At 48.5% G+C, this 12,528-nt stretch overlaps 1 protein-coding gene across 1 annotated transcript in view; it reads right to left on the bottom strand.

Annotated features, from left to right (window-relative positions):
• Positions 1-9,970: 9,970 nt before the first annotated feature.
• Positions 9,971-12,528, bottom strand: part of RIMKLA (ribosomal modification protein rimK like family member A) — a 31,551-nt gene continuing 28,993 nt past the window's right edge. The window contains exon 5 of the mRNA XM_059374364.1: positions 9,971-11,741. Within this exon, the coding sequence (XP_059230347.1) occupies positions 11,251-11,741 (491 nt within the window). The 3' untranslated portion in view covers positions 9,971-11,250. The remainder of the gene's footprint in view (positions 11,742-12,528) is intronic.

Raw genomic sequence — 12,528 nt, 5'->3', positions numbered from 1 at the left:
GCTCTCTGCTCAGCAGGGAGACTGCTTCACCCCCCTCTCTGCCTGCTTCTCTGCCTACTTGTGATCTTTCTCTCTGTGTCAAATAAATAAATAAATAAAACCTTAAAAAAAAAAAAGCATATGGACAGGGTTACTACTGAAACCAGGTTATGAACCTGGGATTATAGATCATAAAATTGTTGTGCTTTGCTTGCACACCTTTGTAAGGATTGTAGATCCCCTAGAACATCTTAATGAACGAGGCAATGACAAAAGGCTATTCCCAGTTCGAGAGTCAGGTTTCCCCACAAGAAACGAAAGTGTACATGGGGGAATGCGGAAGATAGCAGCCCAAAGTGAATACCGGAGTCTTGGTTTACTTTGTACTGGTTTGAGCAAGCCGTTGGCATCGCGCCCTCAGGCAAGGAGCCCTGGAATCCGAGAAGGTCTGTGAAGGGAGAAGAGCGCACATTCAGACTGGGGCAAGGCGAGTTTGAGGAACTGGTGAGACATTGCAGGAGAGATGAAAAGGGTGTGCAGTGCGACATTAAGAAACTGAGGTTCAAGAGAGAAATTTGAGAGTATGACGCAGATGGCAGTGAATACCAGGGAAGTAGAAATCACCTACGGAAGAGAAAAGAGACAAGGAAATGCCCCCAAATCGAAGGATTAATGGAACGAACCCAGCAGAGGAGGCTGACATAATTTCAGATTTCTCCAGACTGTGCACACACAAAAAATCCCCTCGTACCTTTTACCCGGATTCCCCAAATGTTAACATTTTATCACATTTGCTTTATCATTTCCCCTCTCTCTATATTCACTGTTTTCCAAACCATTGGAAAGTAAGTTGCAGACCTGATACCCTGTTAACCCCTTTACCTGATACACCAAACCTGAATGTTCATTTTCTAAAAACAAGGACATGCTCATCAATACAATCATCAAAATCAGGAAATTAACCTGGATATGACACCATCAGATAGTAAAACACACAGCTTATTCCAGAGTTCACCAACTGTCTCCACGTTCTTTGTAGCCAAAGAAAATCCCCGAGCAGGAGGGGGCATCAGCCGCCCGTGTCTCTGGTCAGGGGTGTGCCCTCAGAGTGGACGGGACGTGCTGATGCTCAGATGTTCCGTCATGTATCCCAGGAGGAATGCAGCCAAAATTCTCTAACACACAAAGAGGCCCAGACTATTTGGGAGATCTGAAGAGCTGGATTCCCTGAGGCTGGTAGAAGAGGGAACTCTTGGGAGATGCCTCTTCCCTGATTTAGGAAACCCCTGCGGGGAAAGGACACAGCATAGGAGAAGCTGTGGAGCGGGCCATCCCGAGATGGCCAGGCGCCTCCAGTGGCTCGAGGGCCGGGTGAGTCTCAGGGGAAGACCCCAGGACCCTGAGCAATAGGGGAAGGGCTTCCTTGTCCTTGAGGAGAGGAAACCCCAAGATCCAACGGCTTGGGAAGGTGTCTGGAGCCAGCTCCAGTGATTTCTCCACTGTGTGCATGGTTTCTGTAGGAGCCAGAGTCAGGAGGGCCAGGAACCAGTCACCACTCTTTCTTTTCTTTTCTTTTTTTAAAATTTTTTATTTTTTATTAACATAAAATGTATTATTAGCCCCAGGGGTACAGGTCTATGAATCGCCAGGTTTACACTCTTCTCAGCACTAACCCTAGCACATACCCTCCCCAATGTCCATAACCCCACCACTGTCTCCCTACCCCCCTCCCCCTGGCCCCCTCAGTTTGTTTTGTAACATTAAGAGTCTCTTATGGTTTGTCTCCCTCCCGGTCCCATCTTGTTTCATTTATTCTTTTCCTATCCCCCAAGCCCCCTACGTTGCATCTCCCCTTCATCATATCAGGGAGATTATATGATAGTTGTCTTTCTCTGATTGACTTATTTCGCTAAGCATGATACCCTCTAGTTCCATCCACGTCATCGCAAATGGCAAGATTTCATTTCTTATAATGGCTGCAGAGTATTCCATTGTGTATATATACCACATCTTCTTATCCATTATCTGTTGATGGACATCTAGTTTCTTTCCATAGTTTGGCTATTCAGTCACCACCCTTTCCCTGTTCCTCCTGCTGCATCCAATACCATGGATACCATCCAATACCAACCCCCGAATGGGGGTTCTTTGTGAAATGACCAGGGGAATTTGACATAGATGGCAAGTAGATGGTATCAAGGGATTAGTGTTAGCTTTTTTTAGATGTGGTAAAGGCATATGGAAATGTCCTCTTTTTAAAAAGAGAGACAGGCTGGGGACCCTTGATCTCAGCTCAGATCTTGAGCTCAGGGTTGTGAGTTCAAGCCCTGCATTGGGCTCCATGTTAGGTGTGGAACCTACTCAAAAAAAGAAGAAGAAGAAGGAGGAGGAGGAGGAGGGGGAGGAGGAGGAGGAGGAAGAGGAGAAGCATGCTCTTGGAGACTGCAGAGGAGAAAGAGATGTGGTGTGTGGGATTTTTTAAATGCCTAAAGAAAATAAATGAGTAGATGTAGTAAAAATAGAAAATCTTGGTAATTTAAAATCTGGGTGGTTTACTAAACTATTTCCTCTACTTTTGTGTCCTTTGATTTTCATTTAAAAATGAAATGGGTGGCTCAGTAGGTTAAGCGTCTACTCTTAGCCCAGGTCATGATCCCAGGGTCCTGGGATTGATTCCCACAAGGGGCTCCCTGCTCAGCGAGGAGCCTGCTTCTCCTTCTCCTTCTGCCACTCCCCCCCTGCTTGTGCTCTCTCTCTCTCTCTCTCTGTGAGATAAATTAAAATCTTTAAAAAATAATAAAATAAAATAAAAAGAATAAAAGGAGATATATAGGGCACATTCCCCAGGGTTTAGGTTAAAGAGCATATGAGTGGTATGACTGTAGTGTCCCCCAAATCATCGCTACAGCCATCAGGCATTATTCCTGCCAATCTCTTCCCTCAGGCTAGATTCCCCGACCCTCACAAATTGGGGAACAGCCTTTGTTCAAGGGCCTCAGGCCTGGTGCTGACCAGAGTGTGTTGCTAAAAGGTCTTGTCACTGTTCCCAGGAAGACGTGCAAAGTGTCATGCAAACACAGGTCCCAGGGGGTGACTCGGCCTGACCCGGGAGCCTTCTTCAGGTGGGTCCACAGATTCCTTCTGTCCCCTGGGGCCCGTAAGGCGCCACATGGCCATTGCTAATGGCTTCCAGCTCTCACTTGCTTTTCGAATCTCAATTCAAATGTCAGCCCGGGCAAGAGCATGGAGCAGGCCGGGGACAAGATCATACCATCTGCATTCGTATTTTCCTCCGTCATCTTGACAGTTGAGCGCTGGCAATATTACAATTCAGACGCCGTTCTGCGTTTGAAAGGAAAATTATGGTTTTTCAGAGTGCAGCTGGTGTGCGAGTGAATAGGATGGAGTTTCTGTGAAGCTTTTCCCTCACTTTATGATATGAAAATAATAAAATGTCGCTTCAGCATGTGGCTCTTGCTTCAAAAGAATAACCAAGAGGCGCAGAGTTTGGGGAACAAAGGCAAACAAAGCATCTTGTTCCACAGTAATCATTTTAATAAAAAGCAAAGACAGCAAAACAATCATTTATAAATGATTTCTTCTCTCTTGGAAAAGTTAACACTGTTGCTGCTGTAGAAACCACTTGGAAATGAGCTCTCTCAGTGCCTATTTAAGATATATTCCTTCTTTCCTTATTGGATTGCCTGGGTGGCTCTGTCGTTAAGTGTCTGCCTTCAGCTTAGGTCATGATCCCAGAGTCCTGGAATCGAGCCCCACATCAGGCTCCCTGCTCTGTGGGAAGCCTGCTTCTCCCTCTCCCTCTCCCACTCCCCCAGCTTGTGTTTCCTCTCTTGCTGTCTCTCTGTCAAATAAATAAATAAATATTTTTTTTTTAAAAAAAAAGATATATTCCTTGTAACCCATTTCCACTTGGCCGGTTACGCAGGGAAAATGACAAGTCACTTTCCTGGAGGGAAACTGAGTCCATAGTGAGACAGAACTTGCAAATCACTCCAGAAGTGTAGGCGCAAACGAAACACACATGGAAAACAGAGGCAAGACGAAACAGGCAGAGAAGTAGCGTTTTCAAGCCTTTTTCTTGGGTCAGTTTTGCACATTCTACCAGGACACCTGCTTCAAGAAATCCATCACCCAGGCCAACCTCCCCAGAATGAGGTGTTTCAATACTCGTGTGGTTCCATGTCTCTCTCAGCCACCAGGAAGCAGCTGGGTGCTGGTAAATGTTTCACAACCAGCCCGCTGGTGGCAGAAACTTGATATGGGGCATCTGCTCATGTCTGGGGGGTAGATATCCCACCAGGGCTGATGTCAAGCCTCCAATGTGATGTCACCGAATGGTGGCCTTGGCAGAGACGCGCAGCAGCACGCCCTTCATCCCTTCATTGCAGGTCGTTTCTGCCTCGAGGATACGACAGCATAACCTCGACAGCAGGGATAATAGAAAAATGGAGTAAAATAATTGGGAAGTGATGAGCATTGAGTATTTAATGCCTCTGTTTTTAGTGTATTTTATTTTTTGTAATATGCTTTCATTGTAGGTTGATATCATTTCTTCTTTCTTATCTTCTTCTTCTTCTTCTTTTTTTTTTTAATGATGGCTTTTTAAAGAGCCAGCTCACTAAACTCACGATCCCTTCTCCTGGGCCAGTGCGAGTGGGCTCCAGCACCCCGCTGGCACAGGGGCTCCCCTTCCAGGGGAGACTATAGCACACCAGCCACCTGCCGAACCCTGTCTTCACAGACATCTCTGTTGCTTCCCCAGCTCCCCTTACAGGAGATGAGCATTCTTTCCAGACAGGAGATTCCGGGAGCCTCCTGCAGGACAGCCTCCTGCAGGACAGCCGCAGGACAGCGGGAATATTGGCGACTTTCACCTGATCTCAGGGCTTTCAGCTCTGCCAAGTCCAGATGGTGCTGTTGGGCCATCAGAGCTCCCTGCACAGCCCTGGCCTCTGTTTGACAGATTTCATGCAAGTCCCTGGCACCTCCTCCTTCCATCCAATCAAAGCCAGCAAACCTCGTACGGGAAAAGCCCAAGAAACCAGGTGCTAAATCACCCAAGGTCAGGCTGTTTGCCAGCTTCCCAGCCTCCCAGTTGTCCGAGGCAGCCTTTCCTTCAAATACAACATTAAGCCAAATGCACCATCTAGATCTCACACTATAGCATCCTCGGATCTCAAGGGCAGACGGAAACTTACAATGGTGAAGCCGGGACCACGGCGAGAAGCAACAGCAGCCAGCCCTCCTCCCCCACCAGCCATAAAGCTGCTGTCTGCTGGCTCTCCTCCCTTGGCACGGAGCCACGGTCACGGGCGGGAGCTGCTTGTGATTGCTGACAGCGGGAAAGAAGCTGCGGAAAAAGCTAGGCATGTGGCTCAATGCTTCATGTTCACGAGTGTGTGTTATCACATTTGTAGGTAGAGAAAGGAAGGTTTGGCAAGATCAAGGGCCTCTCCTGAGATCACACGAGCTATAGGTTATGGAGTCAGGATTGGCACCAGGGCTGTCTAACTCAAACTGGCATTAATTGACGTTAGCCCGTGTTGCCTGCCAAGGAGTGTGAAGACCTTGGCGGCGGGGACTCTAGTTGCTGCTGTGCCTGGGTAACGTAGTGCGAGTCAAAAACGTATCACCCTGGAGTAGCACCCTGGAGTGCCTCTTAAGGGAGCCATCTTTGTTTAGGAAAATGCTTTTAATAAGCCACCCATTGGGGAAGGGGAAATCTCGAAGGTAAGGGCATTGGCAGGACTCAAGCTAGGAAAGGACTGGCCATGCTGCTACAAAGGAGAACACCAGTGGATTTGGTTTGTCCCAAGCAGGGAGACAGGTGGGGTGCGAGGTGATGGGCTCCTTGGTGGTGTATCCAAAGAACACTTTACAAAGGGGGTTCCGTGTCTGCATTTCTGTAATTTCTCTCTCCTTCCACATCACTGCAACACACGTGCCCACACACACGGGCGCATTTGAATTTCACGGTGTGTGGAAATGGGAGAGAACTGAGCTTCGTGTCATTGATGGACTGCGGGGAGGACACCCCGTCATGGCTTAAACTGAGGTAGCAGAAGTCTGGCGTCCGCTGTGGCTCCCCAAGTGTCAGCGCCTTGGAGATCACAGACATCCAAAGGCCCAGTTGTCAGACGTGCCTGGATCTCAGGGGCTCCGTGGGCCCCGGCTGACGTATGGGCTACAGGAGGGAAGAATCTGGCCTAGTGGCTGGCCGCAGGTGAACGTGCTGCGGAACTAAGTGGGAAGACACTTTGGACTTTGTGGCTCACGGCCGCTGGAACATGGGCCTCAATCAGGACCCCCTGCTGGAGTGCCCAGTGGGAGAAGTTTGGGGCCTTGAAGCCATTGACCTCCGCAGAAGCCCACAGAGGCCTCCACACATCCAAGACATTCCGCAGTGAGGAAACGCCAGCCACAGGAGCCTTCAGCCAGCTCGGCGGGGGCCTTCCCCCCTCACTGAGCACGGATCCAGTAAGCTGGGGGTAAATGGTCTTGGCGGGTCTGAAGGCCCGGCCATCTGCTAGCTTGCACCCTGGAATCTCATATACGCCTCCAGGGCTCTCACTGAAAGCCATCCAAGAGATGAAGCCTACAGAGCCGGCCCATCACCACCATGTGGATCCAGAGAGGCTCGGCAGGAGAAAGGGCCGAGGGGGAGTCCTGAATGACGGCAAGTGCTAAACACCACGGAAGAACACAGCCACCTCGGGCAGTTTGCTAAACCAGAATGGGAAACGGGACTGCCTGCATCCCAGCGCTACTGCGGACTAGTTAAGTGACCGTGGCCTCTAGGATTCAGATCCTCCATCTATAAAATGGGGACTGAACTGGTGTCCAGAGTGCTGTTACTCCTGTGTCCTCGAATCTGGCTTGATGGGGCACCTGGGTGGTTCAGTCGGTTAAGCGTCTGCCTTGGGCTCAGGTCATGATCCCAGGGTCCCTGCTCAGTGGGGAGTCTGCTTCTCTCTCTCCCTCTGCCCCACCCCGCTGCCCACACTCTCTCTCCATCTATCCCAAATAAATAAAATCTTAAAAAAAAAAAAATTCTGACTTGTTGGGTGACGTTCTCAGTGTTGCCTCGGAGCCACAGCGAACACCAAATGGTGCAGTGAGACTACCAGACAGGGTGGGGACACCAGCACAGGGCTCAGGAGAGTGCCACATGTCGGCACGGGAACCACACCAGGAGAAGGAAGCTGAAAAGCTTGAAGGACCAAAGTTGCACTCAGCTGTGTGTTTTGGAAGGAAGGGCTGCAGGGTCTGGCCTGAGACTTGGGAGTGGAAGCATAATATGGTTTTCAGGAACGATTCCAACAACATATTCCTGAGTTTGGGGGGGCGGGTAGGGAGGCTGCCTTCCAGGTAAAAGCATTTTAAAGTCGTGATTTGATCTCAAGTCGCAGAGAAAGTCATAAACAGCACGAGGCTTGCTATTAGCCTGTAGCAGCAGACAGAAGGACACGAGTTTCAGGGACGGTGACAAAGATGACTGTTGTCAGGGCCCATCCCCAGACATCTGCAGAGACTGACAGCAAAGAGAAGCCTCAGTTGCGTGGGCAAAGGGAAGCATTCAGCTGAGGTGTCCTGTTCTGCCGGCTTCGGGTTCACTCGGCCGTGGTTCCTCAGACCCACCTGAGGGCACTGCGGCTCCAGGCCTGCCTGCCCACGGTTTTCTGCAGAAGGACCAGCTGTTACCTGGGGGACCCTGGAGCCCCCAGCAAGTCACCTCCATCTCCCTGGACTTGCATCAGGGCCAGCATTCGTCAGGACTTAAGGAAGAGCCAAGGCATGTCTCTCCCACTTCCCCAAAGCTAATGAGAATCCGTGTCGTTCATTTTCTTTATAGTTTCAAGGAACCCTTCCTCTAATGAAGACGTGTGCATCATTCTTTCGTTTGAACCCCCAGAAGAGCCATTTTTTCTTCCTTCTCCCCGGAATTTCAAACGATTCCAATTTCTTATTTCTTCCCCTGAAATGTCACAAAACTACCCCAAGACCTGTCTCCTTCCCTTTCCTCCTCGCCCCATCTGCAGTTGTCACCGACTCCTGTTAGCTGGGAGCAAAGAGTCTGCCATGGTGGTGGTTAAGAGCTTATAATCCACTTTCACTGTTTTATCAGGTTTTAAAGACCTACAGCCCCAGACCCACATTCTCGAAAAACCGTACCCCGCAGCAATCAGACAGATAGCATGAAGACGTTTTTCCCAAGTGCAGAATCATATATATTCTGAGTGATGGAGCTATTGGCATTCAGGTTTTGACCAGTTTCAAGATGCTACTATCAGGTAATGGGAAGACCGTATACAGACACTGCAATTTATGTTACATTAAGGAAGACTGTTACTTGGTATAAGAGAGTCAGGAGTTTCAGGTTCAGGTTCAGATACATCCAGAAGGCTATGTGGATACACTGAGCGCCTTACTCCTTCCAGGGGGTAAAGCTCTCTGAGAAGCTGCATCCTTTTTTCAGGCTCCCCTACCACTGTTTACTGTGCTGATGCCAAGAACTCAAGAACTCATGGCCCTTGACTCCCTCAGAAGAGGGATGATGAGAAACTTACAAAACCAGATGTGGGAGGTATTCTTCTACTACCTCCCACATGGTGCACAGTCTCATCGATCAACTCACTTCAAGCTCAAAGCACCCTTAAGAGGTAAACAGCCATCTGCCCTATTAGAAGGGGAAAAATGGGAGGCAGAGCCTCCTGGATTGTGCAAGGTTGTCAGCTCTTTAAGGGGAGAGCCAGAACCAGGAACTGGCTCTGTGTCCCATGTTCCTTCCAGCAGCAGGACTTGCAGACAGCTGGAATGAGTGTGGCCTAGACCCATGACCAAGGCTCACAGGGCCCATGGCCCGTCTGGGAAATCCAGGGGGACACGGGTGTGTGGGGAAGCGGGAGCTGTGATCCAGGTGTGATCTAGCTCTCTCTGCTTCCGGGCTGGGCTAGATTTCAAGCAATGGTGGCAATGACTATATAGATGTCACTAGCAGTTGGAAGATGGGCCCCCTTTGACAATCCGGAAGCCAATCCGGAAGCACCCTCTCGGTGCTCCACTCGGGACAGGGCCTTCTAGCGTTCTTTTAGATCAAGTGGGGAGACTGGGCTTACACTGAACAGTGGGAATGAGTGAATGCAGCTTCCAGAAGGTCATCACTTGGTTCAGATGTTTACACAGAAAGTGTTCGGACAATTCCAACAAGAACAGACCTAGAACTATCCTTCTAAACCCACCCTGAGTGGTAGAGGTAAGGTAAATGTCTTAACCTGCATAAAAGTGAAGTATTATTATTTGTCAACTGTACAAGACACGTTACTAGAGTTACAACTGAGTGGCATGCACCCTATGTTGGAGCGTCTGAACTACAATTGTGTAGGACGGTATCTCCAGGACATGGAGCCGAACGTTGTTCAATTGTCTAAGTGTTACTTGGTGAGATGTGCTTTTAGCCACAGTATTTAAAAAGCCAATTTCTATTTAAATGTGTTGTGAAAAAAAATGTTAATAGTTTTGACTTTATACACATTTTATACTTACAGCAGAGTAAATACAGGAATTTATACACCCGAATGGGTGTTGCTGCCTTCAAACTAGTCACCTGGGGAAGATGGACGATGTTTAGTCCGTGACTATGTCTAGAGCCTTCCTTGGAAACTGTCCACTTGTACGCTTTCTCATTGTTATCCTTTATGGATAGACTTATTTTTTGAGGAAAGATTTTTTTTTTTTAATAGCCAAAGAGCATTAGAAGGTAAGTCTGAAAAATAAAAAGGATGACAGAGTTTGGGACCACCTCTGGGGAGGGGTGGTGTGAGAACTGAAGTCTGATTATAAGGCTGTGAGGCCTCTTGCCTTGCAAGACCTCAGAGATAATTCCAAAGAGGACTTCTATCAGTCCTGGGCACATGCAACATCACAGCTCAAGAGTATAGTCTCCTAAGGAAATGACAAGGATTATGGTAACTCTTGAGTGCTTACATTTTAGTGTATTTGGTTGAAAAGGGAGTCTTGCTCATTCTCATACTTCACATAGGCAGAAATGGAAAACCCCATCTCCACGATGTCACCCAAGGGAAGGATCATTATCTACTGCTTAAACAGTTAAAATGAAAAGCACTTGGTGTCCCGCCTATATTATCCAACCGCCCTCCCGCTGAAGGTGCAGTGAGTAATTCCTGAGTCTCCCCGGTTTGGAAAAAGTGGGGAAAGACAGGTCTCGGGAACTTGGCCGGGACTAGAATGTCAAGGCGATTAGAATGTGTTTCCAATGGCTCTATCCACCCAACAGGCCCACTACACCAGTGCATTCAAGGAAACCTTCTAGAGCTAAGCAGTACACAGTTTAGGAGAGAAGGGGAAATGATTATCTTCCAGTAGCTTTCTGTGATTAAAAACCCACCGGCTTCTGGATGACAAATGAACAGAGTCCACTGACAAGAAAGTTCATGGCATTCGATTCTAGTGCACGCGTAAGAAATAAAGTGTGTGGCCACTAGCTCATTGAAGTGCATTTCCAGCTGAGGCCAAAGGCAGCAAAGGTGCAAGAGGCTGCTGGGGCTGGCATTAGTTGAAGCAGGGTCTGTAAGTTCAGCGTGGCAAAGCAATTTGTAGAAAGCCCCAGTTCCACAGCAGGAGATCTGCCAACCGGTGATGTCAGATAACGCTCGCTCTCAAACTTTCTACAAAGTGCTTCATCGAAAATGCTAATGAGGAAGCTCCCTAAAACACCATATCCTGAGTGTCAGAGAAATATGGCCAAGATGGTGATTTGACGGGGAGCAGAGACTGAACTGCGTATCCTTTAAGCATCACACACACACGGTGAAGAGCTCGTTAGTGCAGTCGCGTTGCGTCTCTTCCGCAGCCCCCCTCCACTGGGTGGTGGCTCCTGAGTGCAGCGCTTCCGGGACCCATTCTGAGTTCCTGGGCTCTGCTGGTAACAGCCAGAGTCAGCAGCACAGTCAGCGCCTTCAGAGGCAGCCGTAGCATCCGAATGCTCGCGGCAGACCCCGGTCTCCAGCCGACCGCTCGGGATGTTGCTCTTGGTGAGTGTTTTTGTATTAGTCTCTGTAAAAACCACAAAGCTAAGCCGTTTGCTTAAATCATCGTTAGAAAGAATGCTGAGTGCCCAGATGGGATTTTCTAGTTTCTGTGCAAATGAAATCACATTAGTCCAGATTTTATTCACTCAAAACTATAGGGAAGCAGTAGGATTTGGTTTAAATGCTGCCAAAAAGCAGGAATTCACTTAAGTTTTAATTCGGAAGCAATCCTGTTGTTAATGTTGTAGCCAGCTTCGGGCAGCATGGGGGGCGGGGCCCCGGTTGTGCTCACTGAGGAATCCCGGATCTCTCCCAGTTCAGGCTCACTCTCACTAGAGGTAGACCCATTGTTGATGGCGTAGACGCTCTCTGCAACTCCCTGAGCTGAAGCGCAGCCATCTGGCTCTTTCTTCTCCCTGGGACTGGACAGTCCCGGGAGGACGGCCATCTTGCCAGTCTGCCTATTGGGCAGCAAGGACATGGTGTAGTCTGCGATGATGCCACCCACATCTAAATTGCACGCCTGGTCGAAGGCTAGGAAGCCGACGTTGGCGTTCGCCTCACACACCACAAAGGAGCCGTCGTCCATGATGAGGAGATCGATGCCACAGAAGTCCATGCCCAGGATGTTGGACACCTGAATAGCCAGCTGCTTGCCTTGCTCTGTCAGCGGGCACATGACACCCACACCGCCTGTGGGGAAAGCACAGCGACATAGTGGTGACGTCAAACACCAGGGACACGATGGCCCTTCAAAGAAGAGATGGGGCCATACAGAGAGGGGGCAGGGAGACAGCCATTCTTATTACTCACGGAAGATCTGCTTGGAAATCAGGACGCCCTTTGGGAAAACAATAGGGCCATTTCTTATCTAAGAGTTTTTAAAATGTTTATTTCCTCTGACCTACCACTAAGGAAATAATCTTATGTAATGGAAAAAAGCTTTATGCACCAAGATGTTGATGGCAGGGTTTTTAAAATACTGGAAAATCAAAATCCTGAGACATAATAGGCGCTCAACTAAACATTTGTTGGTAAGTAAATGAAAAACCACAAATCTCTCGCAACAGAGGAAAGCAGCATATTTTAAAATCATGAATAATAATGCTCGTAGAGCACTGGTGATCCCATGGAAAAATACTTGGAAGGATTTAAGACTCGCAGCATAACCACAACTGTGCAAAAGATCCTGCCGGAAAGAACAATACACAAAAGTTAACAACGCCTGTCTTTAAAGGGTGGGATTAATAAGTATTTTTTTCTCTGGACTTTGCCATGTTCTCCAAATTTTCTATGTGAAAATGGATTCCTTTTGTACAGAAAAAGCAAAATTAACATTATGTTGGGGCGCCTGGGTGGCTCAGTCAGTAAAGCGTCCGACTCTTGAATTCAGCTCAGGTCAGGATCTCTGGGTCATGGGACTAAGCCCCATGTCGGGCTCCACACTCAGCATGGAATCTGCCTGGGATTCTCTCTCTCT

This window comes from Mustela nigripes, chromosome 14 (assembly GCF_022355385.1).
Source record: "Mustela nigripes isolate SB6536 chromosome 14, MUSNIG.SB6536, whole genome shotgun sequence".
Classification (NCBI taxonomy): domain Eukaryota; kingdom Metazoa; phylum Chordata; class Mammalia; order Carnivora; family Mustelidae; genus Mustela; species Mustela nigripes.
Note: the sequence above shows the minus strand (reverse complement) of the source record. Positions and strands in the feature narration are given on the sequence as shown.